Consider the following 26,625-nt stretch of genomic DNA (forward strand, 5'->3'; position numbering starts at 1 on the left):
ACCTCAACAACAGCATCACTAGTACCAGCACTTAACTAGAAAGTCACTCTGGGTTCTTAGATAACTGAGTTCATACTGCATGGCTATAGAAGCAACTTTCATCTAAGTATAACTAGATATAGAAATCAATTACAATGTTGTAAATAGTTTTGATAAACGCATAGACCAAAGCTTTCAAGCTACATACTTTGTTTACTGATGACTCAGAGACTAAGTTTCCAGTTTGCCAACAGAGTTTCATTTTAAACATATCACATTACTTCCTATGAAGGATTTCACAATGTTTACAAAATTATGAAAGTCAAACCCTTCTCTCTGAAAAAAGTAAGGATTCATAGCAATAGTCCCATAGATGCCGGTCACTTAGGGACTGGGTTAGAAAGCAATAGTGCCTATATCAACTCTGCCACTGACTACTGAGTGACTACAAGTTGGTCATTTCACCTCCTTGTGACCTCATGTCACTTCTCATCCTACGTCACTCATCTTTGGACTAATTTGTTTGGGGCGTGTTTGCAAAATACCCTTAGCACGTGGAGCTTTGATCTCAGGTGGACCTATTAAGTACCTGTACTAAGAGCAAGGCTGTTACAGAATGAAGAAACTTGAATAGAATTTACACTGTATTTAGAGAAGTAGTATTTATTTTTCTAGTTCTCCATGATATAAGCTGTGATGTGGAATTTCCTTTTCCACTGCTTGCCAAAGTGACCAGATGATCAGACCTTGTTTGCACATCTCCAGTGGAGGACAGTCCTGCAAACTGACCCTTTGTCAAAGGGGCAACTATGTGCTCTTTCTTTTAGCTGAAAAGGAAGCACTGGCAATGCTGTCAATTGTAACACCTATCACCTGCAGATCTCCCATTCAAGCTTAAGAGTAATCTATCTTGGCATTACAGAGGACATTATTACAAAACCAAATGGTGTGATTGCACTTTCTGTTTCATAGCTAGCTGCTCTACTGAAAACACTTTCAACTTCTGCTTCACAGGAGACAACTAAGTAGCACTAAAAAAAAAAAAAAATCAGCATAGATTATGCAGATGTGCACTTGTAAGGAAAAAAACATGAATTTCTTACATGACAACCAAAGCACAAGTTCCCAAATGAAAATGTTTTGTAGTTTCTTCATCTGAGGATACAAGACTGCAGACAGGTATACCTCACTCCTCTCCTAAACATAAAACATAAGCATAAAGCACTTTCACATAGCATCTACTTTAGTGCTGGCACACTCACAACTACATGACTGAAACTGGATGCTTCAGCACAGAGCTGGTGAAAACAAACATTTTGTGATATCCCCTGTAGTACAAATACATTAGGAGTCCAGGCAGAAGGGAGACTAACCAAGATCTTTGACCAGTTTCTCTAATGAACAGAGAAACATGCATATGATCAAGCCCTGACTGTAAAAAGAAGATAATAAAACATGTGACTGTGGCTCTCCTGGCAATTTTAACTGACATTTATAGTTTAAACCCTCTACCACCACCCAGCAGACCATACTTCATAACACACCACTACACCACAGCGTTTAAAAGCTTATCGTTGCTCTTTTGCAATTCAACCCTTGGCTCAAGTGATGACTTCAGAAATTGCTGCTGAAGTACAAAGACAGACAATTTTTCTCCTGTACATGAGCACTCGGGACTGATTATGTTTTCCATCCCCCCCTCATAGATTTCCAAAGGTTGTGCCAGTCCTTTTACAGCTTTGATTTGGAGCAATCACCTATATGCCATGCTGAGTGGAGAGGTGTGTGCATATGGCTATCTTTTTCATCCATCTTCCACAGTTCAGTTCCAGTAAAAACAGCGCCTTTAATATCAACATTTACCAGTTTGTTTTTAGAAGGACTGTCAATCCTTCTCTTCCTCACTTTATGGGCTAGTACTTTTATACTGTTTGCATCAACATGTGATTTCAGTGGGATGATTTCACCTTGCTATTTTTGCTTTGTTAATTAGAAAATGTAAAATAATGCATAAGCGCCAGTGTTAAAAAGTAGCTGCCAAATAGATCACCCCAAATAAGATGCGTAACAAATTTTACTAAAGCCTGATTTATGATGGTAGGTTCATATACCCTACTCTGCATTTTGATGGCTTACTTCAAGTGTTTCAGCATTTTTTACTTCTCTCTTTTTAAAAATGTTCTCTGGAATATCAAACACCATGCCTATAAAACAGAGTGGCATTAATGCATTCCAGTTTCACAGCCCAGACAGACTAAATTGGACATTCTTCCCCCCCCATTACATTAGGTGAAAAACCAAAACAGGATGACTTCCTTTGAAAGCAGACCTGCTTAATTTTACTTTATCTTCAGTCTTGGGACAGATTTACTGTAGCTAAGAAAGCTGCCTTTTAAAGAAAACTAATTCTCAAGCTGACAGCTGGCAACTAGGAGATTAACTACAAGTGATGTTTTTGATATGCCTGGCCTAGTCTGCAGAACACAGGTGCACATAATTTTGGGTTTTGCAATGAAGTTGGCTAGTTACCATAGTTGATCTTATCCGTGAACAGTTTATTCAGACACAACTACCGTGTCCCTCCTAATACACACAGTGCACTCCTGAATAGGCCCCAAGAATTCCAGCATCCTCTCTTCAACAGGCAGAAGCAGTATTGACATTGTTGAGATCCCTCTCACTCATATCTTCTCCAGGATAAACAGGCCCAGCTCCCTCAGCCTTTCCTCACAAGTGAGATGCTTCAGTCACCTAATCATTTTCACAGCCCTTCTCTGGACTCATTCTAGGAGCTCTACATCTTTCTTAAACTGGGGAGCTCAGAACTGGACACAGCACTCGATATGTGGCCTCAGTAGGGCTGAGTAGAGAGGCAGGATCACCTCCCTTGACCTGCTAGCAGTGCTCTTCCTAATGCATCTCAGGATACCGTTGGCCTTCTTGGCCACAAGGGCACACCGCTGGATCATGGACAGCTTGTTGTTTACCAGGACCCTCCAGGTCCTTCTCTGCAGAGCTGCTTTCCAGCAGGTCAGCCCTCAGCCTGTACTGGTGCATGGGGTTATTCTTCCCCAGGTGCAGGACTCCACACTTTGTTGAATTTCAAAAGGTTCCACTCTTCCCATCCCTTCAACCTCCAACAAGTCGAGATGGTTCTGAAGAGCTGCACAGCACTCTGAGGCCACTCCTCCCAGCTTTGTGTCATCAGCAAACTTGCTGGAGGCACTCTGCCCCTTCATCCAATTCACTGATGAATAGATTAAACAATACTGAGGCCAGTATTGATCCCTGGGGGACACCACTAGTGACAGGCCTCCAGTGGACTCTGTACCACTGATTATGACCCTCTGGGATCTGTTGTTCAGCCAGTTCTCAAACCACCTCACTGTCCATACATCCAGTCCACACTTCCTAAGTGTCAAAAGCCTTGCTGAAGTCCAGGTAGATGACATCCACTACTCTTCCCTCATCTATCCAGCCTGTTGTCCAACCATAGAAGGCAACCTGGTTGGTTAACCATGACTTTCCCATCCACGCTGACTACTTCTGATCATCACCTTTTCTACCTTTCATGCTGATGTTCTTTGCTCCTTCTTTGATACCCATATACCATTTCTACTCCAGAGCTCCCTAATTTATTTGGAGCATGCATAAAAACATGCCTAAATTTACCAAGTGATTGCAAGTGACATTTTAGATTTTACTGACTAACTGCTGCCAAGGAGGGACACACTTATTCATAGTCAAGGGAGAATAAAGTAAGTTCAAAGACAAAATATATGGATCTAGCAAGCAGACTAAGTGATTTCAAAATGTCATCTCCCATCCAACAGAAATAGTAGGTAGAGGAGAAAGATTATCTTCAAACAACCCATCAGTCAGGAGGAGACCTGTCTTTCCAGAACATTAGCCAGAAGTTGCATTCATCTCCTGTGTCCCAGGACAAAAGCTCAAGACCTGTTAAAATTTCCACCACTAATTTACAGATAGGTTTACTCTACGCAGTGACTTGTGATTTAAGAACAAGCTCTGTACCAGCAGACTTTCCAAATCAAACACTATAAATCTAAAGGGAAGGTTTTAGACCACTCCTACACTGGGTTTTTTTGTAATTAAATAAGTCAAACAAGTTCCTAGAAACCAACCAGTTAACACAGAACTTAAATGTGTTCTAAGTCACAGATATCCAATATACCAATATAACAATCACTGCATAAATGAGTCTTGGTCAATTGTCATGCTTAACAAGTATTCATCCTTCATCCTTGCAAAGTTTAGAGGTATAACTCTTATTTGACATCAGATCTTATGATGCCTCCTGACAAAAGATGCAGGTAGGATTGCTTGTCTGTGTATTTTACACACAGCTATGCCATCTGGAATATTCTATACGGTCTCATCAATGAGGCTCCATTTGTCATGGATGCCACAGTTTGATCACTTTAAGCTACTCCTAACTTCTAACCCTTTGTGATGTGTGAGTGAGGGTTTGGAAGGAGTTCAGATAATTTAGCACTGAAGGAATTTCACTGAAAAGCAAGTGAGAAACGTAGCAAGGGATGAGGGCTAGATAAGGGTTATAGTTCCCAAAGAGCTGGCAAGATTTCATCTTTAAAGGTCCTTAATTTCTTGAGAGAGAGCAGAGCATCAAGTTGAATCAAAAAAGTTCTGTTCTTACTATGGAAACCATTCTATTTTCCTTGGCACAAGCACAGTTCAAGTCATTAGTATATGACATTGGAAGCCTATGGTAATCTGGGGTGCAGAACCATGCCTTTCTGTCTGCAATATACTTTTTCTTTTACTTATTTCAGCTACCTATTGTTTTCCCCCCTTAGAGAGGGAAGCACAAGTTATAAATGTTCATTTCATAAGGGTAAGTTCTCGGGTACAGTATCTATCACAATTTCATGTGACTGAGCTCAATGGCTCATGGGATCCCTTACAGTTCTGTGGGAGTTCTCCTGTAGAGCATCTCTGTCATCCAGGAGGAATAAAGGCTGCTCAGGGTAAATGTGGTGCCCTACTATAGTACAAGGTGCTTGAACCCTGTAAGTGATACCTTCCTTTAGCATGGACATACCACATTTCAGATCTCATGTTTCAAGCAACTGAACAGTGTCAGTTCATATACCAATATCAGCCATAGAGTTGCTTATCTAAGCCACTCTGTTCAAGGGATGAAAGCAAAAACAGGACTCCTACTGAACAGCTTCTTACTGTGATACTCAAAAAGGCATCGCTTGCAAGAACAGTCCAACTGCTTCTTGTGCACTGGGAAGAAAGCTTCTGAGTTTCCAGTACTCAGAAAGCAGCCTAATTCAAAGGCCTTTATCTATGCTATGTGAGAAGTTGCCATAAACCAATCCAGCAGCTGTGACCAAAAAAAAAAAAAATCATACAAGTAAGCTTTTTTCCAATGAGAAACTGTTTATAAGAGTATTTGACATCATGCTCATAATTCACCTGAAGTCTGTCAATATATTGAAAAGGGATTTGTATTTTAGATCAAGGAATTTCAAAGATACATTTTTACAACAGTAAAAAATAAACAAAACCCAGGCTTAAATGCATGCCTATTTATCTTTTCACATGGATTTTAATTAATTTCTTCTGTCACTTTAATCAAGTGCTAAAAACATCTGTGTCATCTGCCCTGTGAGTCAATTGTGCTCTCAGATGGACTCTACTTGATTTTTCACTTCACTGTAGAAGCAAACCATTTGTGTGATGAGACACCAATATTCCTTTAAAAAGTTTCAACTTCATCTTTAGATTATGCTGAAGAGCTGAACTGAGGGACAGTATTGGCACTTTTAAGTAGATGTACAACAGCCAACAGGCAAAACAAAGCCTCGTAAAGCCTTGCATGCACTGTCTTAATTAGCTCAGCACAGAAAGGCTGTGTATGTCCGAAAAGGGATTAAACACTTAGTGTGCATCACACATTCTTCCCCACTCCATATTCCTATCAGTCGAAGGTATCCTGGTTCCTCACCAGCATAGGTAACAAGGAAGAAGTCTGCTTTCAGGATTTGATTTTGCACTTCCATTCATCCAGTTGCTTCTGTCTGCAGATACATATTTCAGCCCTTTTTCAGTGATGTCCATGTCTCCTTTGCCTTCTTTCATTGATAATTCAGCCAGCTCTTACTCTGCTGCCTAAATTCAGACTCGGATACCCATCCTCACATGAAAGCACAGTTTCAAATCAGATTACTCACAGAGCATAGTACTAAACTACTCAAGGCTCTAAGAATTCAGTTTCTTACAAGATAGGTTTCCCAGTCCTCCTCTCAGAGGCATTTGAAATCCACCTACCTTTGCAGCGGCCACGATGTGTCACGCTCAGACTTGACTCACGGCATTTGGCCCTCTGGTAGTCGCACATGGACTCGTATGTTCTGCCGTCAGAGGCACACAGGGGTTTGGACTGGGACCTGGAGCAATGCAGGTTACACTGAGGGTCTCTGTCGCGGTCGCTTATTAAAAACTGAAGGAAGTGAAAAAAGGAGGGAGAAAAAAAAATAGTTGTTTTGTTTGGTTTCCCAGAACAGAGCATGGTCTATTTTTTTTGATGACAATAACAATATGGTCTATAATGCATTTTAAGCTGCCTACCAAAGCTGACTTTGCCTGAAGGGAACTTTAAATGAAACACGTACATCTTTTAAAAAAATTAAGGGTCTTTGCCATTCCATTTTCTTTAATAAAACTAAAACATTACTCACTCTGTCTCACCTCTAAAAACATAAGATGTGCAAAGCCAAACACAACCAAAACGGGAAAGGCAATACTGAGTCATAACAGCCCAACTTGCCCAGTGCCCTGCCACAAACAGTATCTGGTATTAGATAATTTTAGTCTGAGACACAAGAAACTTATCATCAAGGACAGAGAAACCCAAATAACCTATCAAGATTGGCCTCAGTAGTTGAGCCACACATGTGGCCAGCTTTATATCACCAGATATTTGGTTTTTAAAGCATTGCTTATATCAACTGTGGATATCACATACAAGGGCATACCTGCACATTCCCAAAGCCACCTTTTGTTCCTTCCTGATGACATCCAGCACAGTTGACAGCTGCATTCCATGCATCCCACAATTTAATTACACACTACATGAAAACCTATGTCCTTTCAGAAATTTAAATTTGTTATCTTTTTGAATACTACTTCTTCCTGAAAATCCTATTAGGGTGCATCCCATTTTGTATAAACGTGGCACTCCTTGTCAGTCTCCTAATTTGAACAATCCCAACCTCCCAATTTCTCACCCAGATCACTTCCTCCATATCACGATCACTATTGCCTTCATTCTCTGAAGACAGCTTGGCTTCTGCCTCATTTTTGGAAATAGGGAAACCCACAATGCACATGAATGGGTCCCCCTCTTCTGTCTGCTTGTTTCCTGCAAATCCCAACATCTCATCTGCTGTACCCTCAGCTCTACTCTGAGCTGCCTATAGGGACATCCCGGTCTCTTTCCCAAGTGTTTACTGTCTTCCTGAGGATCCCAACTGACAGCCTTCTTTCCATAAACACCAGTACAAAGTTTTGGCAAGACATGATAGTAGCAGCCTGTCCTGGGTTACACAAAAATTCTGGTATCCATCTTTCCTTTTCTTTTTTTCTCCAAATATGCCTTTTTGGCTTTTTGGTGTTTTGCCATCTTCAAAGAGACTGAACTGCTGTGATTAATGACTCAAACATTCTACCACCTGCAGTGACGGCCCAGGTGCTGTCAGAGACTGGACTATTGGTGCTCGTGGCTCAATCAGCAGCAACTTCCACTCTGACAACCACCACTTCGACTGACAAACATCGAAATTGCAACAACCAAGTCTAATTGCTGGATGCAATTAGTGTCTTTCAGGTCCTTCCAGTTGCCTGGGGGGTCCGCAGCCCTTCTCTGACTGCCTGTACCAGCACTGCAGCCTCGCTCCAGCCCCACACAAGCATCTGCAGGTACCAACTCCTAGCTATCTGCCATTTCCTGCTAGCACTGACTCCCTGTTCCTGCCAGGTTTTCCAGGCTTGAGATGAGTGAACCACATAGAAGGACGGCCATCCTGTCTATCCTGTGGTCAGAAGTGTTTTTTCCAGGTGGGGGAAGCCGGCCACCATCTCAGTTTGGTCCGGTGGGCAGGGCTTGGGAAGTTTCTCCTCATCAGTTGGTTTAACCCAGTTTTAACAGTATTGTTATTAGCATTCTTTTTCATAAAGAGTTAATTGCTCTCTTTTTCTCTCTCTCTCTGTTGGAGAAACCAGGGGTATTGAATCCGAGGAAGAAGACTTCTGTCCGAGGTCTCCATCCCTCCAAATTGTCTCAAACTGAGACAGCCCTTTTCACTTCCCATGTTACTTCTCTTAGTGGTTTAACTATTAGCCCGACCCAAACACCTGCTCAGGGGATTTCAGGGGACTCTTCAAAGAAGTTACACGAGGATTAAGCCAAGAAAAGGGAAATTAAACCTGCCTTGCATTTCCTTTTCTCTAGCTTCCATTTCTAAAACCTCTCACAAGTCTGGGGGCACCAGAACTGCTCTCTAACACACTGATATCCCAGTTTGCTGTCAAAGCAGTTATGAGCTCAGCAGCTCAGAGCTGGCTGGCAAGTGGGCATTGACTGACACCCTGCCTGCATGCACAAAGCCACAGCTCCCCAAGTGTGTTGATAGCTGGATGCCTTACAGGGAAGTGTGAGTCATTGCCATAATCACCTTGGTGTTACAGTTTCCTGCAAAGCTGTCTACTCAATGCTTGGAGGTTAAAGCTGTTGAAAAAACACTGCCTGAAGTCTAGTTTGGGTTGGTTTTTAACCACTCTGAGAACATGCATCTCTGAAATTTGGTTGTTGCTTTGGTTTTTTTATATTAAAAAAAAAAATTCTTCACCCCTTTCTCCCCCCCAGTTAAATGAAAAGCAATTGAGAAGTTTCATACTGCTCGATCTTTTGAAGACTGATGCATTATTAAAAACATGACACCTGGGAAAAGTAAACAAGGTTTGCCTTTTTTTCTTTTTTTTTCTTTTTTTTTTTTTTTTTTTTTTTTTTTTTTTTTACTTTTGGTGGGGCAAACTTTTTTAAAAATCTCATCTGTCAGAGACTCACCAAAATTTGTAGCGGTATAGTGTTTTTAAAATGTTTTTGTTCCTTTTCTGCAACACTTTCTATAACCTGGCAACACCTGTTCCAAATGGGAAATTGGAAAATTTAACCCTTTAAAAAGGCAATTTTATATGGTTTATAGAGACCTGGACTAGACTATAAAAAACACTGTAAAGCGGGACCAGATTTTTTTCTTTTTAAGGGCTGGATTATCACAAGTTAGCTTGGAATTGCTCTGGCTACAGTAATGTCTTTCTGTAGCCCCCAAAATGCAATGATCACCAGTGACTGTAAACATACAGCAAAGAGCAGCAGATTGAAGATGCTGAAGCTTTTTCCCAGCATGTGATGTCAGGGATCCTGAAAGACTCAAGGCTTTTCAGCTGTCTGTATGAATAAACAGACTTAAGAGCAGAGCTGCCTGGTAGGATAGTATGGTGCACATGCAACAATTAAATATTCAATTTAACACAGAAGCCATTCTGGTTTAGAAGGAACACACATATCTTCTAAGCTGAGGGCTTGAGCTACTGGCATGAAACTTTTCACAAACTCCTTGTGTCAGAAGCTGAGTTCCACAGATCCGAGTTATCCAGAGGTGCAATGAAAAAGCTAGAACACTGGTTTTCAGCATTAAACCATATTATCAACTTATTGAAAGTCATCTTGTACCAAGAAAACTCACTTAAGCTTTCCACAGCCTGTACAAAAGTACTTAGTATAGAGGGACCTTGGGCACCAGGAACACCCCTTCTTCCAGAAGGGGCATCTCTGAAGAACAGAGGGTTATTCTCGGGGCTGACAAACAAGTTAAACCTAAGGCTGTGGAAAAGCTTTCCTCAGGTGCCTCCCTGCAGATAGAGAAACAGCTCGACATTGATTAATTATGAGGGCCTGAGGAAACATGTAGAGCACCCCAGTGCAGGCCATGAAGTTCTTGCCTGCCCAAATTCAGCCAAGAATCATGTTATTACAAAAAAAAAAAAAAAAAAAAAAAACAAAGCAAAAAAAAAAATCAAAGCCTTTTTAGCATTTGTAATTTGGATTACAGTAGGGAGCCCACACAGCATGTTAGGTGCTTTCCAGACACTGAAGATGCCACACCTGCCTTGCCAAAAAGTTTATGGTTTACGTAGTTGCACAAGATGGTGCTTGTTTTGTTCAGGGAAATTGTAACTGTATAAGTCTGCATTAATTTCAAGACCAATCCAGGATCATGCCTGTCTGATTGGGGTTCTTCTCATGCAAGCAAACAGCCCTGCCAGAAAGGCCAGCAATACCTCCAGGAGATCCGAAGGGCTTCAAAAACTCACCCTTACAGTAGGACACCTGCTTCACTGTAGCTCACAGCCCATGTCTTTGCTCACCAGCCCTGCCACCTTTCAGATAGTGAAATGGTGTTTCTTTGTCCCATTTCTAGCTGGTAAGAGTTGATGCTACAGAAGTGATGATCAATACAGACTATCCAGAGACATTTAATATACTAGCTATTTTGAATGTACATCCCCTCCCGTCCAGCACAGAAAGTCTTCCTTCTAGCATTTTGCCTGTTTGAGAGCATGACATCTGCCCTCCCTCATAGGCAACCTCAGCTATGTGAAGAAAAACCTAGGATGAATGTCAAAATGTATCTGCCACGGGGAAACTACTTGGATCTATAATTTCAACAGCTAGGACTACAATCTTTACATTACTTCTCCCCAGCTCTTTATTCCTACTTCAAGCAAGCAGTCATTGCTTTTCAAAGAACGCAGCCCTGCTCCAGAAAAGCACCTTCATCACTGCAGGAGGTACTGCTGAGCCAGGCTGAGGGCTGTGAGCAATTGTGCACAAGTTACTCTAATGCCTGGCTACCCACCCTCCCCAGACAAAGCTCAAGCAGTAACATGAGTCTCTGGTCCCTTCAGGGGAAGACTGGCAAGGTACATATTCTGCCTTTAACACCAGATGTCCTATGGTGACCCTTGAAGCTCAAATCAGAGCTTGATGTCCTAACAGCTTCAGGACACACACACAGACAGGCTTTGCAAATAACAGAATCACCACTCACAGAGCAGTGCTTGGTGCTCTACACAACAGACACACAACATGAGCAGACACGGGACTCAGGGGAAAAAGTAACTCTGCAAATATGTGCAGCACCAGTAGGTTTCCAAGCTTCATCTAGAAAGAAGAACCAAACAAACAAGCCACCACCACAAAAAACCAACCCACAAACACAAACCCCCACAAAACCTAGAAGGACTGATCTATTTTAAAAACAGGAAAAAGTTAAAACTGACCAGATTGCAAATGGGGTCCCCCGAATGTAGACTCAATAGTAAAATAAAGCCTAAGTAACACTAGTATTAAGCAACAGTATTTGTATTCTTGTAGCATTTGTTTACACTAAGGGAATCTGCACAGCTCCTATACCAGTCAGTTTGAGTCCCTGCCCTAAAAAGCTTCCAGTTCAATGCAGCTCTCAGAGCATCTTTTTAATGTCAAGTGTTCTATCTGTATAAGGACACAAACCTCCTCCTTTAGCAAATACATTTACACAGGTGCTTGCAGTAACCACTTTCTAAACTACTTTCTGCTTCTTCAGACTTGAAAAGAAAACGGAAAGATAAGAGGTCAGAATGAAGTTAACTTCGCCAACAAAGCATATCTGTTCTTTTTCTCCACACCTCAACACCACTGCTGACAAACAACAAACACTGATTAAAGGGTTTTTAATGCCTGTGAAGGAAAGCAGACTCCCTGCAGCTGCACAGCAGCTGGGAACACTTGGGTTATTTAGCAGAGAAAGGTCTGACCCCACAAGTGAAAATGAGCTTGGTGGTCACTCATTCTGTTCACCATCTGGGTACATTATAAGAACAAACAGAACAGCACAGCCCTTTGTGACAGAGGGAAGAGAAAGGGCCAAGGCATTGTAGTACCACGGTAACATGCTTTAGCATGGCTTCAGGGAAAAGAGGGAAGAAGGGACACAAATGACATGAACGTGAGAAAGTGGAAGTCTATTGAGAAACAAATCTAGAAGAAAAGAGTTCACTACAGATCAAAACAGAGGTGCCTCTGCTATTTAGCAGCTTTGCTTCCAATTAGCACTGAAGAGTGCTGCTGCCTAACAAAACTGAAATGGAGAAAACAGCACATTTTACTCCTGTTTTGGCAGACTTCAAGTTTGCAGACCCTTAGAATACATTTTGGGAAAGAGTGATTGACCTAGGTATAATCAGATCACCTACTCTGACTCTAAGCACTCAGACCAGCCTGACTTAAGTGCAAATGAGCAAGTCCTTCCCAGGGAGAATTTCCCAGGAATACCATACCACTTTATACATTAATGGAAAGTATAAACTTCTGGGCATTCTTTTGCTGTCGGAAAGAAGCATTTCACATTTTTTGCCTTAGATTCAGGCTCCAAACTGGTGCAACCAGTCATTCTGGAGGCAGAGCTGGAAACAAGTCCCGGTTTTAATCATGGCTAGATTCTCAGCCCCACGGCGGGTTGCCCACAGGGCACAAGGACTTCAACTCTGACCACTGGTTTTGGACTTCAGCCAAGTTTCCTGCCACAGAACCATAAGTCTAGCATGCCTCACAGGGTCAAAGATCCTGTTCTGAGCTAGAGACCCCGAACACCTGGCTTCTAGGGACACAAAGAAGACACTTTGAAATCCTTAAAAACTCTGCCGGAGAAAGGACTGTCAGGGCTTGCAGTCTCACATGTGCAGAAAGATATCAACCGGCCAGAGTCACCACAACTTGAACATCTGACCAGGCTGTCCAGCCTCTATCCTGGAAGTGCCCACACAGCCTCAGAACCTATCAAGTGAAAAAAGGCTTTTGAAGTGAGCTTCCTGGGAAGTCTGTCATGTGTTTTGGGGAAGGGGGAAGAAGAGATCAATCTATTTAATATACCCTTTTTTGGAAATGCTCACAAGTTTGTACTTCACTGGCATCTGGATTACCTTGTCTTAAAATCACATTCTTAAACCAAAGTTTCTCAAAGTCCTGCATCTTAAGTTCCAGTCCTTGTGTGGGTTTTTCTAGCATCCTACAGTTTTATACTGAGACTTAAGGTATTCCCAACAGATTTTAGATGGGCACAGCACTTTCCTCAGACAGAAGGTACTTACAAGAATGGTATTATAATACTTTTATTCCTCCATTCATCCCTCCTGCAAAGTGAGGAGTCTAGCCTAAGTTAAAGCACCACTTATGTTTCAACCCCAGGCTCACAGCTGTGCAAGTAAGAATGGGTTTGAAGTACACAGCCTGTGCTTGAGGATGGTAAAGGCTGGGCAAATATATGGGATCACACTGCAGAGTCAGCAAACTCTAGATTCATTTGCATTAGTTGAATTCAAGACAGCCACTCCCGAGAAGCAAGGCTTCAGCACACATATTGGTTCCTTAGCAGGCAGCCATTGGAGACAAGGAATGCCTGCCTTCCTGCTCCTTGCCTTAGCTTTTATATCCAAGCTGACATCATATGGTATGGAATATCCCTTTGGTCAGTTTGGGTCAGCTGGCTTACCTGTGTCCCCTCCCAGGATCTTGCCCTCGATTGAGGAAGGAATGTTGCAGTGCTGATGCTGTGCCCAGCAGGAGCCAAAACACCAGTGTGTTATCAACACCCTTCTAGCTACCAATGCAAAGCACAGCACTGTGAGGGTTATATGGGGAAATGAACTCCAGCTCAGCCAGACCCAATGCAATATAAAATGTGGAATCTTGGCATAAGTCAATTGTATTGTTTAATAACATGATCTGGTTTAAGGAGTCCTGTGCTTATTCAGCATAACTCAAAAAGCCAAACTAAAAACATCCTTCTGTGTAATTTATGCCAAGGTAATCTCTGAGTAACCATAACCCCCACTTCAGTATGTGGAGGTTATGGTTACTCAGTGGAGGCTGTGGATCTCCCCTGGCAAATGTAGCAGGATTACAACTTTGTGCTGTCATTAGGTGAGAAGTCAGCTATTCCATTGTAATGGGATATGTTTTTCTCAAATGAAGCTCTCAGAAAAGCAGAAGGGTTGAAGTAATACCAGGTGTATATTTCAACAAAGGACAGTATCTCAAGCAGGATTTCCAGAAATAGCCATCCCTGTGTTTACACAAGTGCTAGCACACTAAATGCTTTAAACCATTGCATTTTAACCCATTGCACACTATTGGCCCCAATTCTCTTGAATCATGGAGGAGGTTGAAATACATACTTTCTACCCTCCAATGTATAAACCACAAAAAGTCAGTTCCAGGGCTCGTACAGTTCTGTGCACTGATATGGGAAGTCTAGTCACTTACAGAAAGTAGCAATGAAATAGCACTTTCTTGACCCTATTGCCCCCCTTGTACTACTTTTAGTAGGACTGGCTACGCAGTCAGCCTAGGAAACCTTCTTCCCCATTTACAAGAGCTCGGAGTACTGCAGATACAATGGGCAAGCTGTGGGGCCATCACTTCTGAGCTTTTGAAGTGTTAGAAGATGGAAGTTTACCTAATTAGATCTGGCTGCATAATTCACAGTAATCATAGAATGGTTTGAGTTGAAAGGGACCTTAAATAACCTCTAGTTCCCATTCCCCTGCCATGGGCAGGGACACCTTACACTAAACCAAGTTGCTCCAAGCCCCACCCAACTTGGTCTTAAACACTTCCAGAATGGGGCATCCACAACTTCTCTGGGTAACCTGTTTCAGTGCTTCACCATCCTCACAGTAAAGAAATTCTTCCTAATATCTAATCTAAACCTGTTCTCAGTTTGGATGCATTCCCCCTTGTCCTGTCAGGCTCTTCTACATGCTCTTTTAAATAGTCTCTCTCCATCTTTCTTGTAGGCTCCCTTCCACCTATATTTAGTTTCCCCTCTGCCTATATTTAGTTTCTTCCTAATAATTCCACTAGAACTTTTCTGCAGCCTGTCTTGAATTTGTCTTAAAACTTCTACTAGTGCAAGTTTGCCAGCATTACAGTAATACTGTTCACTATGCTGTAATGAACAGCATAACGCTTCCTTGTTCCAAAAGGCAGAAGAGTCTTGTTATAAGCCCTCACAAGAGTCTTCCCTATGTGCTGTGGGGATACACATAAACTGCAAGCATGTGTGATAACAACCGAGTTTTGCTGGAGCATTCTTAAATGAATAATCTGTTTGATGAAGCACAAATTCTGTTGATTTTCCATCAGTAGCCTGATAGGTATAAAGGGCTTCCTATTAAATCCAACCCCCCTAAAATTTGTCATCACTGCCTGACATCAATTCATTCAGACCTCCTTCTCTTAAGCACATTCTCATGCTGTCTTTCAAGAACTCAAAGAACTTTGCCCTTTACTTCCACAGCATTATGCTGAAGAGCTGGGCACCTACTTTAAATGGAGTCTCCAAGTCAGTTGACGAGCTTTCCAAACACCCCAAACTGACAAGATAAAACCCACATCTTCTCCCCCCATCACCCATTCTTCACAATAAGACAAAACTTCCTATACATGCCAGAGACTGCCCACTGCAACAAGTGGGTATCAAGTCTTACCAAAGACAACTTCGTAAGCCGAACACTGTCTCCTAGGTAAGTACCATTCCCTTTAGCATGCACACAAAGCATGTTATGTAAGCACACACAGCACAACAGTTACAGCTGAGCTCAAGTCAGATACCATTTCTCCACTTTCTAGTCTACATCACCACCAATGTCTCCCTTCGGTCACAGCTACCTTTATTAGACATTATTACTGTAAGCAAAGCAGGTGCATGAAGAAGACTACCATCTCTGGAACTGCTCTATTCTGCTAGGAGAGTGTCTCATAAAGAGACATGATTGAACATAGTTTACAAACACAGTTTGGCCACCACATCTTTAGCTCAAACGGAAATAAAATTGTACAAAGGCACTTCTTACATCACAAATGTTTTTTCCTTGTAGATCTTCCAGTATGGAGAATACAGCACATTATAACTCCATAGCTCTGCAAGTTTCAGTCCTCAGATCAGTTCCTCTAAAATGCTGACAGAGGCATTGAAACTGAAGCTCGCATCCAGCCTTCATTATGGTTGGTGTTTCTGCGGCCAACAGCAGAACCAAGAAGTAGATATTAGAAGCAGCTGAACTCATTAGCTCAAAACCCAGCAAGGGCTGGTTGCCTATCAGTAGATGCATACTATATGAATGCAAAGTCAAATTCCATTGTGCAGAAGGGATATTAAAAAGGAGGTACTGAGAATACTCAACAGTCTTCTTTCCTTAACTATATTTTTACCCCTACATGCTCCAAAGATAATGATTAACCAAAGGTAACTCTCAGGAAGATGGCTGCATCAGGAGCTTCTCCCCATTTAATTTGACTTTACATGTTCTATCATCAACACTTCAGTGTCAAAGTTTCTGAAGCACTATTATTACTTCTGTCTGGGGACACAACTTTCTTGACTTGTCTCCTTCTATAGGCCTACCTTGCCATCTCCAGAGAGATGTTCAGAGTTGGGTTCTGGCCCCAGCAGCTATAAGGAAGGTTGCTGCTATTACTGTTACTCCTCTGAAGCGTCAGAGACAGTGAAACTGAAAAAAAGACTGGAATTTCATCTTGTTTAAACATAACATGTACTCTCATGAAATACAGAGTAGATCCTGTTTCAAATATCATGAAAGTAGCAGCTGTCTTACATTTATTAGTAACATTATTCTAGTGCTGTTAAAAAGAAAGGGTTTTTTCTAATACCATAGAGGTTGTGTTATCCCTGAACTTCCAATTTATAGATTAAGAGGCAACAATAAAGACGCTTTCTCATTAGCAAAAGAATATTAACTTTTCAGTTAATAGCTATGAGGTACCCCACAAATCACTTCAGTAGTGATGTCTGCCTACCAATACATGCAGTTATTTGACATGAAGATCACATGCATCTGATCTGCAGACAGTTTCAGAGACTCAACTTTATACAAGTCAGATGATAACATACATAAACACCATTTAGAAATCTTAACACTCGCTTTAGCAGACCAGCAGCGACTCTTCTGAATAGCCCTCCATTAGGGTGCTGTTGTCATCATAAGGATCCTAGGTTTGGCTTCATAAGACTCACTGCTTCAAGTACCAAATCCACCTTGGTGGATTGCACAGTGACCCAAACAGACACATTAAATACAAGGCAAAGTTTAAATCCAGAAGCAAATAACCCAGTCCTTCTAACCAAGAAAGATGTGCCAGTCGGGAATTTAGACCAAGAAGGAAAGAATCAGGAAAGAATGTACAAAATAGAAGTGAAACTCTCAAAAGCCGGAAAAAAAATAAACTTTTTATATCAACGTCCTCTTTCTACTTACATTTAAAACAAATGCTTCCCTCCATTTTGTAGGGGTAACCCTCCAGAGTTTAGTCCTCTGTCCAAAGTAAGTGCTGGACAGTGCTTTCTTAAACTGCCAGGCAATTATAGCCTTCAGGGACAGCACAGGCAGTAGCAGAGAAGCTTTCCCCATCACCAAAGTCTTTCTGGATCACAAATTAAGGAAGCTGCTGCAAACAGAAGGCTCAGGAAAGAAACTTCAGTTCTGCTGGCATGAAACTAACTCTTTCTTTCCTGCTGCCACCTCATAAAAAGTCACTTAATATGACTATCTAAATATATGACAAAAATCTTTCCATTACAGACAAGACACATGCATTGGTTGCTTCATGAGTTGGAATAGCTACAGAGACAGTTCTAAGATAAGCTGTTCGTGTGAGCCAAGAACGAAGGGTCCTTGTTAGCGGCACCATGGTTAGCTCTAATGCCATCATCTGCTGTCACACAACATTCAGAAGAGTAAATATACTTTCCATTTCTGCAGACAGGATTTGTTTACAGTAGTTACTTGTCTTTCTTCAAAACTGTAGCAGTAACCTAGCTGCTGATTGCTGAACTTGGAAGAAAAAAAAAACAAACAGGTCAAGCATCTCTACTGCACTAAAGAGTCAAACTAGGCAACACCACTTCAAACCAGCAAGTTGATAGCAAGTTGTTAGCATGCAAGGTTTTCTAGCCTATCCAAGTACAGTTCACGTGCCTCCCAATATCTTGGGGGTGAGATGTTGCATTTTATCACTGTTGCTGAATTATCCAGCAATATTACTATACGCTAGCATGAAAACCTGTTTTAGCATGAAAATCTGTTCACACAGGTGAGAAGTATTGAAGCAACAGATGTGGTTTGTATGACATTCCCAGCAGAATTCCTCCTGCTGAGATCTACAAGGAAACATGGAACAGAATAATTTAGTTTGGAAAAGACCTCTAAGATCAGGTCCAACCATTAACCCAGCACTGCCAAGTCCACCACTAAACCGTGTCCCTAAGTGCCACATTGACGCACCTTTTAAATGCCTCCAGGGATGGTGACTCAACCACTTTCTTGGGCAGCCTGTTCCAATGCTTGACAACCCTTTCAGAGAATAAATTTTTCCCAATATCCAATCTAAAACTTCCCCTGGTGCAACTTTAGGCCATTTCCTTTTGTCCTGTCTCTTGCTATGTGGGAGAAGAGGTTGACCCCCACCTCACTACAACCTCCTTTCAAGTAGTTGTAGAGAGCAATAAGGTCTCATCTGAGCCTCCTTTTCTCCAGGCTAAACAAACCCAGCTCCCTCAGCTGCTCCTCATAAGACTTGCGCTCTAGATCCCTCCCCAGCTTCGTTGCCCTTCTCTGGACACAATTCTTCAAAGTCTTTCTTATAACAAGGGGGAACATCTCTAAGCTGTCAAGTTGCTGCTATGAGATCTGCAACTTTTAATATGTAGAATGGGAAGCAAGGACAGAGATGTCTTTGAAAGAAGAAACATTTACAGATATACCTTGATGCTGCCCCAGATTACTGGTATGAGCTTCCCCAGCAAGATAAAAAAATCCCTTTTCCATCAAAGTTCTTCCCTTCCTCCCCACTATGTTATACATACACTTAACCCCCACATCCAAGCAGAAAGGTGTTAGTGACTGATCTTCACATAGGCTGTTCACTCTCTCAGGTTGACAGCTTTTTCACAACATTTTGTACTATAGAACTGTTTATTTTAGTGTGTTTATTTTCAACTTGCAGAAAGGGCAATTCCAGCTACATTGAACTATTTTTCACACTTTCGGTGAGGAGCTGCAGAATACTTATGCTGCTTTCTTATTGCTAGAAGCAGACATGCTTTCCTTATTTTCCATGGAAATAAGCTTTAGAGTATTCCCAGTTCTATGGTATTTCACCTTAAACACAAGTGAAGTTAACTTTCATTGTCACCAAGACCCTTGTAGTTAAAAGCTATGATATCTTTGGTTATCTTTGATATTTTTTTTTGGTATCTTCATACACCACCTGTTCTGTCTAGGACTGACAGCTTTCCATACAAGTAGCCATCTCTAGTCCAAATTCACACAGCGATCTCCAGGATAGCTTTCCTCCAATTGCACTCACTGGGGTTCTAGAAGTGATCAGTCAGTTTTGTGCTGCCATTTCTATGTGTCTCTCTAGTAGAACTTCAAAACTTTCTAATATACATATCAGTCTATTTTTGCTGTCTGCCTCCCTGAAGGGAGCAGGGCATGTCTTAATGTAAGCAAATACAAGACCTTTGCACAATAAATGTTTGACACGGACAATTGGCAAGACTACTGCAGTCTCTCATCTTCCTTTTCAGGGCATGTTATTGAGAAAGATATGGCAAAACATCTGTGGCTTTATCTGGATTCCTCAGATTTTCTGGATCTTTTTCCATTTGGTCTAAGACCTGGCCTCAGTACAAACATACTCATGCTCACTAGTCAGACTTTTCACAGTGGACAAAGACTAAACTAACATTTTTAGTTGACAGAAAGCACCTTCCACATAAAGCTTTGTGACTGATTCAGGCTATGAAGAGTAAGTAGTACTTATATCACCACCATATCTAGAAGAGCGAGCAGAGTGAGCTTCTCAGGGTTAAGCAGTTTTCTTTCTTTATGCCTTCTATAGCTTAAGAGGCTACTGGGGCTGATTTCATCTGAAGGAATTTTCTGACCCAAGTAATCGAGGTTCCTCTTCTCACTGGAGGATACTGCCCACTTTAAAGCAGCCTGGACTATGGCCAATAAGAAAATGATCCCAGATAGAAGTGACACCACTAGAAAGAATCAGAGGAAGCAGGACTTCTTTTATCACTGAATAGCATAACTGAAGAGTAGGCTGCTTACTGCTCATGTGATACTATACTGCTTGAGGCAACAGCAGGCAAGCTAATGCTTTGGTAGGGAATAAGGCAGATGAAGCATCACCAATCACTTCTCCCCATCCACCTGCAGCCACCTATGCAAGAATTACAGCATGCATTTTTCCTCATCCAAACAAGACAATAACAGTAAATTAAACCCTCTCATCCTGCTCAAATGTAAACCTCAGGGGAGCTCTAGTTACTATAAAGTGCTGCAGACCCCAGTTGAGGACTGTTTAAAAATAGGTAGATAGATAGCAACAATGAAGGCCTCGACTATGGTGGTTGGCATGCACACCCAAAAACGCACTATATAATATTATATCATATTAGCAAGACTAGTGACAGCAGCATCCAGGGCAATCAGTTCTCAGTGGGATTCTGGCTGAGGAGGAGCCTGTTCTGGTTCAAAAGGCCCTTCCTCCTCTTCCCTTCCCTGAGTTCAGCAACCTTTTCTAGGCTGAAGAGTTATCCCAGGCACTAGCTGTCTTAGCAGACATTGCTAAATCCTACTTTCACCTGAAAAAAAATCTTGACATACTAAATCACATATCATCCCGCTTCTTACAAGCTTTTTGGTCTATATCAGGAGGCAAAAGATAATCAGAGGGGTAATCTATTTTAAGACATCTAAGGAAACTCAGTCTTACAAATAGGGAGGGAACAGTTAGGAAACAATTATTTCACGTTGTCTCATAGGACTCCAGGCAGATACTAAGTCAGTCTAAGTCAACTGTGACCCAAGAGAAAATATCTGTTTTCAAGAAACTGGTGTGATAGTTTAACTAAAACTGGTTTAGTAGGTGCACGATAAATGGCTGCATGTCTGGCCTAGCTATGAGGTTTCATGGACCGGTAGCCACCAGTGGTCACCAGTAAAGATTCCAGCCTAATTCTATCTGAATCAGGTTGCTTATCCTTGTCAATCCTGATTTTGGCATGACTGTTTGCCCCACACATTTCTCCAGTAAAGTCTCCTTGTAACCAGACACTGCCAGTTTTTTCATTCTTACCTGCTCACTCTTTGTCTTTGCTCCTTTTTAATTCCAGTCCTTTTAAGATTCAGACAGGTCCTACACATTTAATCTGTTCTCTTTCAGTGCCTAATTGGAAAACTCTAAAACCTTTGAGAAAAGTATTAAAGTCAGGAAGAGCCATTTTGTTCCTCCCATCTGAAGTTTGCCAGCTCTTTCACAAAGAAAGACGACTCCGTAACTGACTCTGACATTTTTCCCCTAGCAATTACATTAACATCTTACATATATAAATATTGTTACCCCCTCCTGTAACAGGCATCTTCTCACATGCCAGGCTGCTGGTTCATTTCCATCCTTCATCACTGTTCCAGCTCCTCCCCATCCATTCTGAACTTGTCCATCTTCCTAGGTCTTTTCCCTCTTCCCAGTTAGTTACAAACCTGAACAATTTCACTAGCCATCTTCTCATTTAGAATTCAAGTAGAAGGAGGACGTTATTAACCAGACTCTCAAACTCCCTAATTATACTCAGTAATTCAGCTATATCAACAGATGCTATTTCAATTCCCAATCCTCTGTTACTGGTTACAGCTCAACTACCAGCATATTCCTTTGTCTTCACAGGACTTCTGACTCCAGGCTACAGAGAAATAAGTCAGTTTAGTGCTGCCCTGTTGTTGCTCAATCAAGCCAGATGATAAATTTTGTATCTTGAAATTTGATGTTTTATTCCTATCAGTTTTCAGTGACAGAGCAAGATAAGTGTATCCTAGTTTCCTGTTACTAACAAGCCCCTGGATAACAGTTGTTGGCCACAGGATAGCGAGCCAGTAGCTTAGTTTCTTGCAAATACTTTTTAGAAGCACCACACTACAGTTACACCTGGATATCAAGACAGCACCAAAAAAGCATTAGCCATTAACATTACCTAAAATCAAAGCAGAACAGAGAAGAGCATGACAAACTGCAAACTCAAATTATCCCTAAGAAAATACAAACCATTTGAAAACAATATTAAGTTATCCTGCAGAGACTCCACTCTCTGCATTCAGCTACCTTCACAGTGGGTCATCAGAGCCTGCTAAAAGCATAAGTATGTTAAGGCTCACACAGGACTAGGACTCACTGCAATTCTCAAGTCTGGCTGTGAAGTCTCTGCCAAGGAGCTTCCTTCTTCCCTCTCTCTCTCTCCCCTCACTGGAATTTCCTCATTAGTAAGCAGAGCCCAACACAAACTTTTTTCTAAGAAGTTTGCTAGGAAATTTAGTCATTGTTAACCCCTAGGTAAAAGGGAGGGAACACTTCAGTAGGTAAAACCAGAGCCAGACTCTGAACACCTGTGAGTAAGGTTTAAGGGAGGAAAGTCTGAAGTTTGCACGCAAAGAGGCTGACAGCAGCATTTGCCTCCAATTGATTTATATCCCTTGTTCATTTCACCATTCTCCAAGCTCATACCCAGAAGTAGATTCTATTACAGGCTGTGAGGACTGCTACTGCAAAGATCTTCATCTCAGCACTGTTCTTAAAAACAGAATCACTGAAAGTCCTTTAAATTAGATGAACCCTGGGTTTGCAATCAACAAACGGACTACTTCTACATGGTAACTTCCATGAAAAAGCCTTGAAGCAGGACCTGCATTTTTCCTGAGCGTGGAAAGAAGTTTCTTCGGAAGTGCCAGAATATAAGTATGGATCCTTAAAAACCTGTTACTGAATGAATTGCTAAAGAGCAGAAAACAAAGCTGGAGTGTCTGGTCTCCCCAGATCACATCACCCTAATAACACCCCAAACATTTTTCTTGAAGACAGTTCCCTGAACTAGCATGCTCTAAAGGATGCGTAATACTTTCAGTGATTAAGTATTCATAAAAAGAGGCTTGGCTTGAACCAGAAAGAGATTGAACCAAAGAATGAAAACAGTATCCTCACAGAAACTCAGTATAATGTGAATTTAGAGACAGAATTTTTGTTAGAAGATTATTACTGTTGCTTTCCCAGGAAAGTTCAAGTCCACTGATCTCTTCAGCTCACTAAGCTTAAGCTCTCCGTAAGAACTCAAGGTGAATGGAGAAATGTTGCCTGAGAAAGACAAGTTATTTAGTCTTAATGAAATTACTTTTAATAAATCAGAAACACCTGAGAAATCCTGTCACTTTTTACTGTCCTGAGAATTGTTTTACATGGTGATAATACAAGGCATCAGCTTGGTATCCTACCCTACGTCAGGAAGGAGCTATAACTCTGCATTTAAGGAGAAAGTATGATATCTGCAAAAATTTTCAATAAATAAATAATACTCAAACATCCGAAATACAGGTTTCGACAGGAAATTTTCAATTTACTTCAGCATCAATAGATTATGATGTGTTTAAGAATTATCTGAAATGGTTTGTTGCAATATTAAAAACCAAACAGCAAAGCCACATAGCACACCAGGACCATCTGCAAAGAAAACCTGCAGCAAAACCAAACTGAACATCAGGAAAGATGCTGACAGAACTTTAAAGGACAGCAGGCAGAATAGCAAAGGAAAGGACCAAATGGAAGGCCAGCACAAAAGTCACAGAATTCAACTGTGAAGATCTTTCCAGAGATTATATGAGGTTTTTCCAAACAATGTCTGCCACAAAGGTTGTTTTAACAACTCATCTCTAGCCAGCCCAAATATGGTTTATCAAGAATGATCTCTATCTGCTTGAGTCTTTCAGTCCAAGGCCCTTCTCCATAGTCTTTAAACCTTTAGCTCCTTACATTTTACAATAAAGAGGAAACAATGCCAAAAATAAGCCTTTTTTCTTCTGAGATGTTTTAGAAGCAGTGAAGACAGTACATCTAGTGCCAAGGCAGTTCACAGATAGTATCGCTCTTCTAGCTCTTACCTTCTTCCCTTTCCCAAGAATTCTAACATAGCAAGAATGTCCTTCTGCAGCAAATCAATACAGCAATTAGCATGAATTCCATTTCTGGCACTTAATGTCTATAAATATGTAGCTCAAAATAACTGAGGATTACAGAAAACAGTGAGAGACTACTGCCATCTCAGCCATTCTTAGACAACTTAGATAACTTCAGCTGGCAGCCTACAGCTGCATCCAGTCCCCAGGACAGCCAAGTAATCTCTTGCTACCCAGCAAACCTACTCCTTGCACTGGTGCTCTGGGATGCAGAAGCAGTGTTGAGAGGAAGGGCAAGTTCTACAATATTAGCCTGTCCCTTGAGTTATCAGCACCTCTGAGTGAACAAGCATTGCTGTATACTGATGCAATGGAAATACTGCTCTCAGTAACACCCTCTAGAAGAAAAGGGCAGAGACATCTACGCTTCCATCCCAAGGCATTGCTATTTCAGAGGCTGCAAAGCAGCCTCAAGGCACCAAGGTGGGACTGTCTGTAGGCAATCAAAACCTTATGGACCAGATATGCTCCCCTCCTCATTCTTCTCATCCTCAAGCCTGTCTTGATTGAGGACATGCACACCGTTTCCTAATGGCCAGTGGCTTCATTAGATACTAATCCCCCAGTTCTCTCACAGACACTGGCCTTCACCCTTCCCACCATGTGTTTCCGGCCTGTCCAGGCCAAAATCTTTATTTTTTCTCTCTGAATTACAAAGGATCATGCTTACATCAGCATCTTTATCAAGTTTGGATGTATTAGAAAGCATGAGATGCTTCTGTGATTCTGTGGAGGAGCAGTTTTTCCTATTGATGACATTCTTGCTCTTAAATTTGAAGTGAGGACAAACAAATCTAGTGTATCCAATTCCAAGTTTTACCAGACTGCAGGAATGAGATTGGAAGAGTTTCTTCTCTGCAGTTACCAAGCCAGACACAAAAACATCCCAGACATTCCTTGCTCTTGTTTGAGATTTCATGCAGGAATTCTCTTGGGTACTGTGCAACACATGAGCAAGAATAATTTGCAGTCTTTTTTAAGAACAGAAATTATCAGGATCCCATCAAATGCAACAGGATACACACTTGGCTGCTTCGTACAAAATAAAGAAGACTTGTTAAAAAAAATCAGTTTAAAACATCCCTCATTAACTGGAAATTGCATTAGACATTGCCAAACAGCTGTTTAATGGGGATATATTATAAGCATGCTGTGCAGCTTCAGAGGTTTTGCACTTCTAAGACTTCTTTTATCTGTGGACTACAGCATATTTACTAGGAAAAAGGCTCTGACACATACCTGCAAGGCAGGCATTATCCCACTCTAGGTGAAAAGTTTTAGAGACAGTAACTCACTCGAATTCACAAAACAGTAGAGAAGATAAAAGAGAGCACAAGCTACCACCATTCTTCAGGCATTTAATGCCTGGAAAACTATTGTCCCCCAGCCTCTGGTCATGTTCATAGATACTCACTAAAAACATATCCCAGAAAAAGAGTACAATAATGCATCACTGTGGTCAGATGTAGTTTACAGTTAACTCCTTATATGTCAGAGCTCTTTCCTGTTACCTCTGAACAATTACAGCTGTGGCTTCACTTACATGCAGTGCTTGAACTATAGGGAGGCACTTGCTGATGTAGCCTGAATATTTAGCATAGGAAATGGATGAATAATGTTGGACAGCAGTGAATGAAGCAGTGCTACTGCTTTAACCTAAACAGTACAGTGAACACCCATCAAAAGAAGAGAGTTAAGCTATCACTGTTCTCTTATACCACTGCATGACTATTGCACCAAAGAACAAGACAGATTACCACTATGTACTGTCCTAGATTTTTTATGTGTCAAGGAAAGGTTAGGTAGAAACATGCAAAAGGTGGTACCAAAGCTAGAGTCAGTCCAGTTGAATGAACATGATGCAGGCTTATTGTGGAGTTACTTGACCTGTTGAGCTTTTAAAGAGTTTACATATATAATAATCTAAGCCCAAGATTTAAGTGGAATTTGAGACTTGGATCCATGCAGTTTAAGAATAATATGCCAAATTTTCTTATAAAACTAAGTTATGAGTTAATTAGTAGCTTACCCAAAACCATAAGATACTAATCCTCAGTAGCAAAGGGGCAAGTTTCATTGTGCTGCAACAGCCTGCTTCCCCCTCCAACACCACCTGGTACCTTTCCCATCAAAGGAGACTGGTCAAAACAGTAGAAATTCAACACCATCCTGATGCTCCAAGTTTGACAAAGACTTGGAGCATCTGTGTAAGACTCTGGAACTTTCCATCATATTTGACATGTTTACTCATTGTTTGAAAGACTTGAAAATCCTCTTAAGTTACCTAATCATATCCTGTAGCAAGCTGAAGATACTTGACATTCCTCCCTTCTCTTTCCCCACCTTTGGTGCAAACTAAGTGTAAACATGGCACCAACCCAACTACAGCAGAGCCAAGCA

General features: G+C 41.4%; 1 protein-coding gene across 9 annotated transcripts in view; it reads right to left on the reverse strand.

Annotated features, from left to right (window-relative positions):
• SMOC1 (SPARC related modular calcium binding 1) overlaps nt 1–26,625 on the reverse strand; it is a 117,244-nt gene that overhangs the window by 80,951 nt on the left and 9,668 nt on the right. For 8 of the 9 annotated variants that reach the window (XM_018082488.2, XM_029964073.1, XM_029964075.1 and 5 more), the window contains exon 1: nt 6,301–6,446. In XM_018082488.2, the coding sequence (XP_017937977.1) occupies nt 6,301–6,370 (70 nt within the window). In that variant the 5' untranslated portion in view covers nt 6,371–6,446. Of the gene's footprint in view, nt 1–6,300; nt 6,447–26,625 lie in introns of those variants that run through there. The other variant, XM_029964069.1, reaches the window with a different exon arrangement.

The sequence above is a fragment of the Manacus vitellinus genome, unplaced genomic scaffold (genome assembly GCF_001715985.3).
Source record: "Manacus vitellinus isolate BGI_N305 unplaced genomic scaffold, ASM171598v3 scaffold_6_pilon, whole genome shotgun sequence".
In the NCBI taxonomy this organism is placed as follows: Eukaryota; Metazoa; Chordata; class Aves; order Passeriformes; family Pipridae; genus Manacus; species Manacus vitellinus.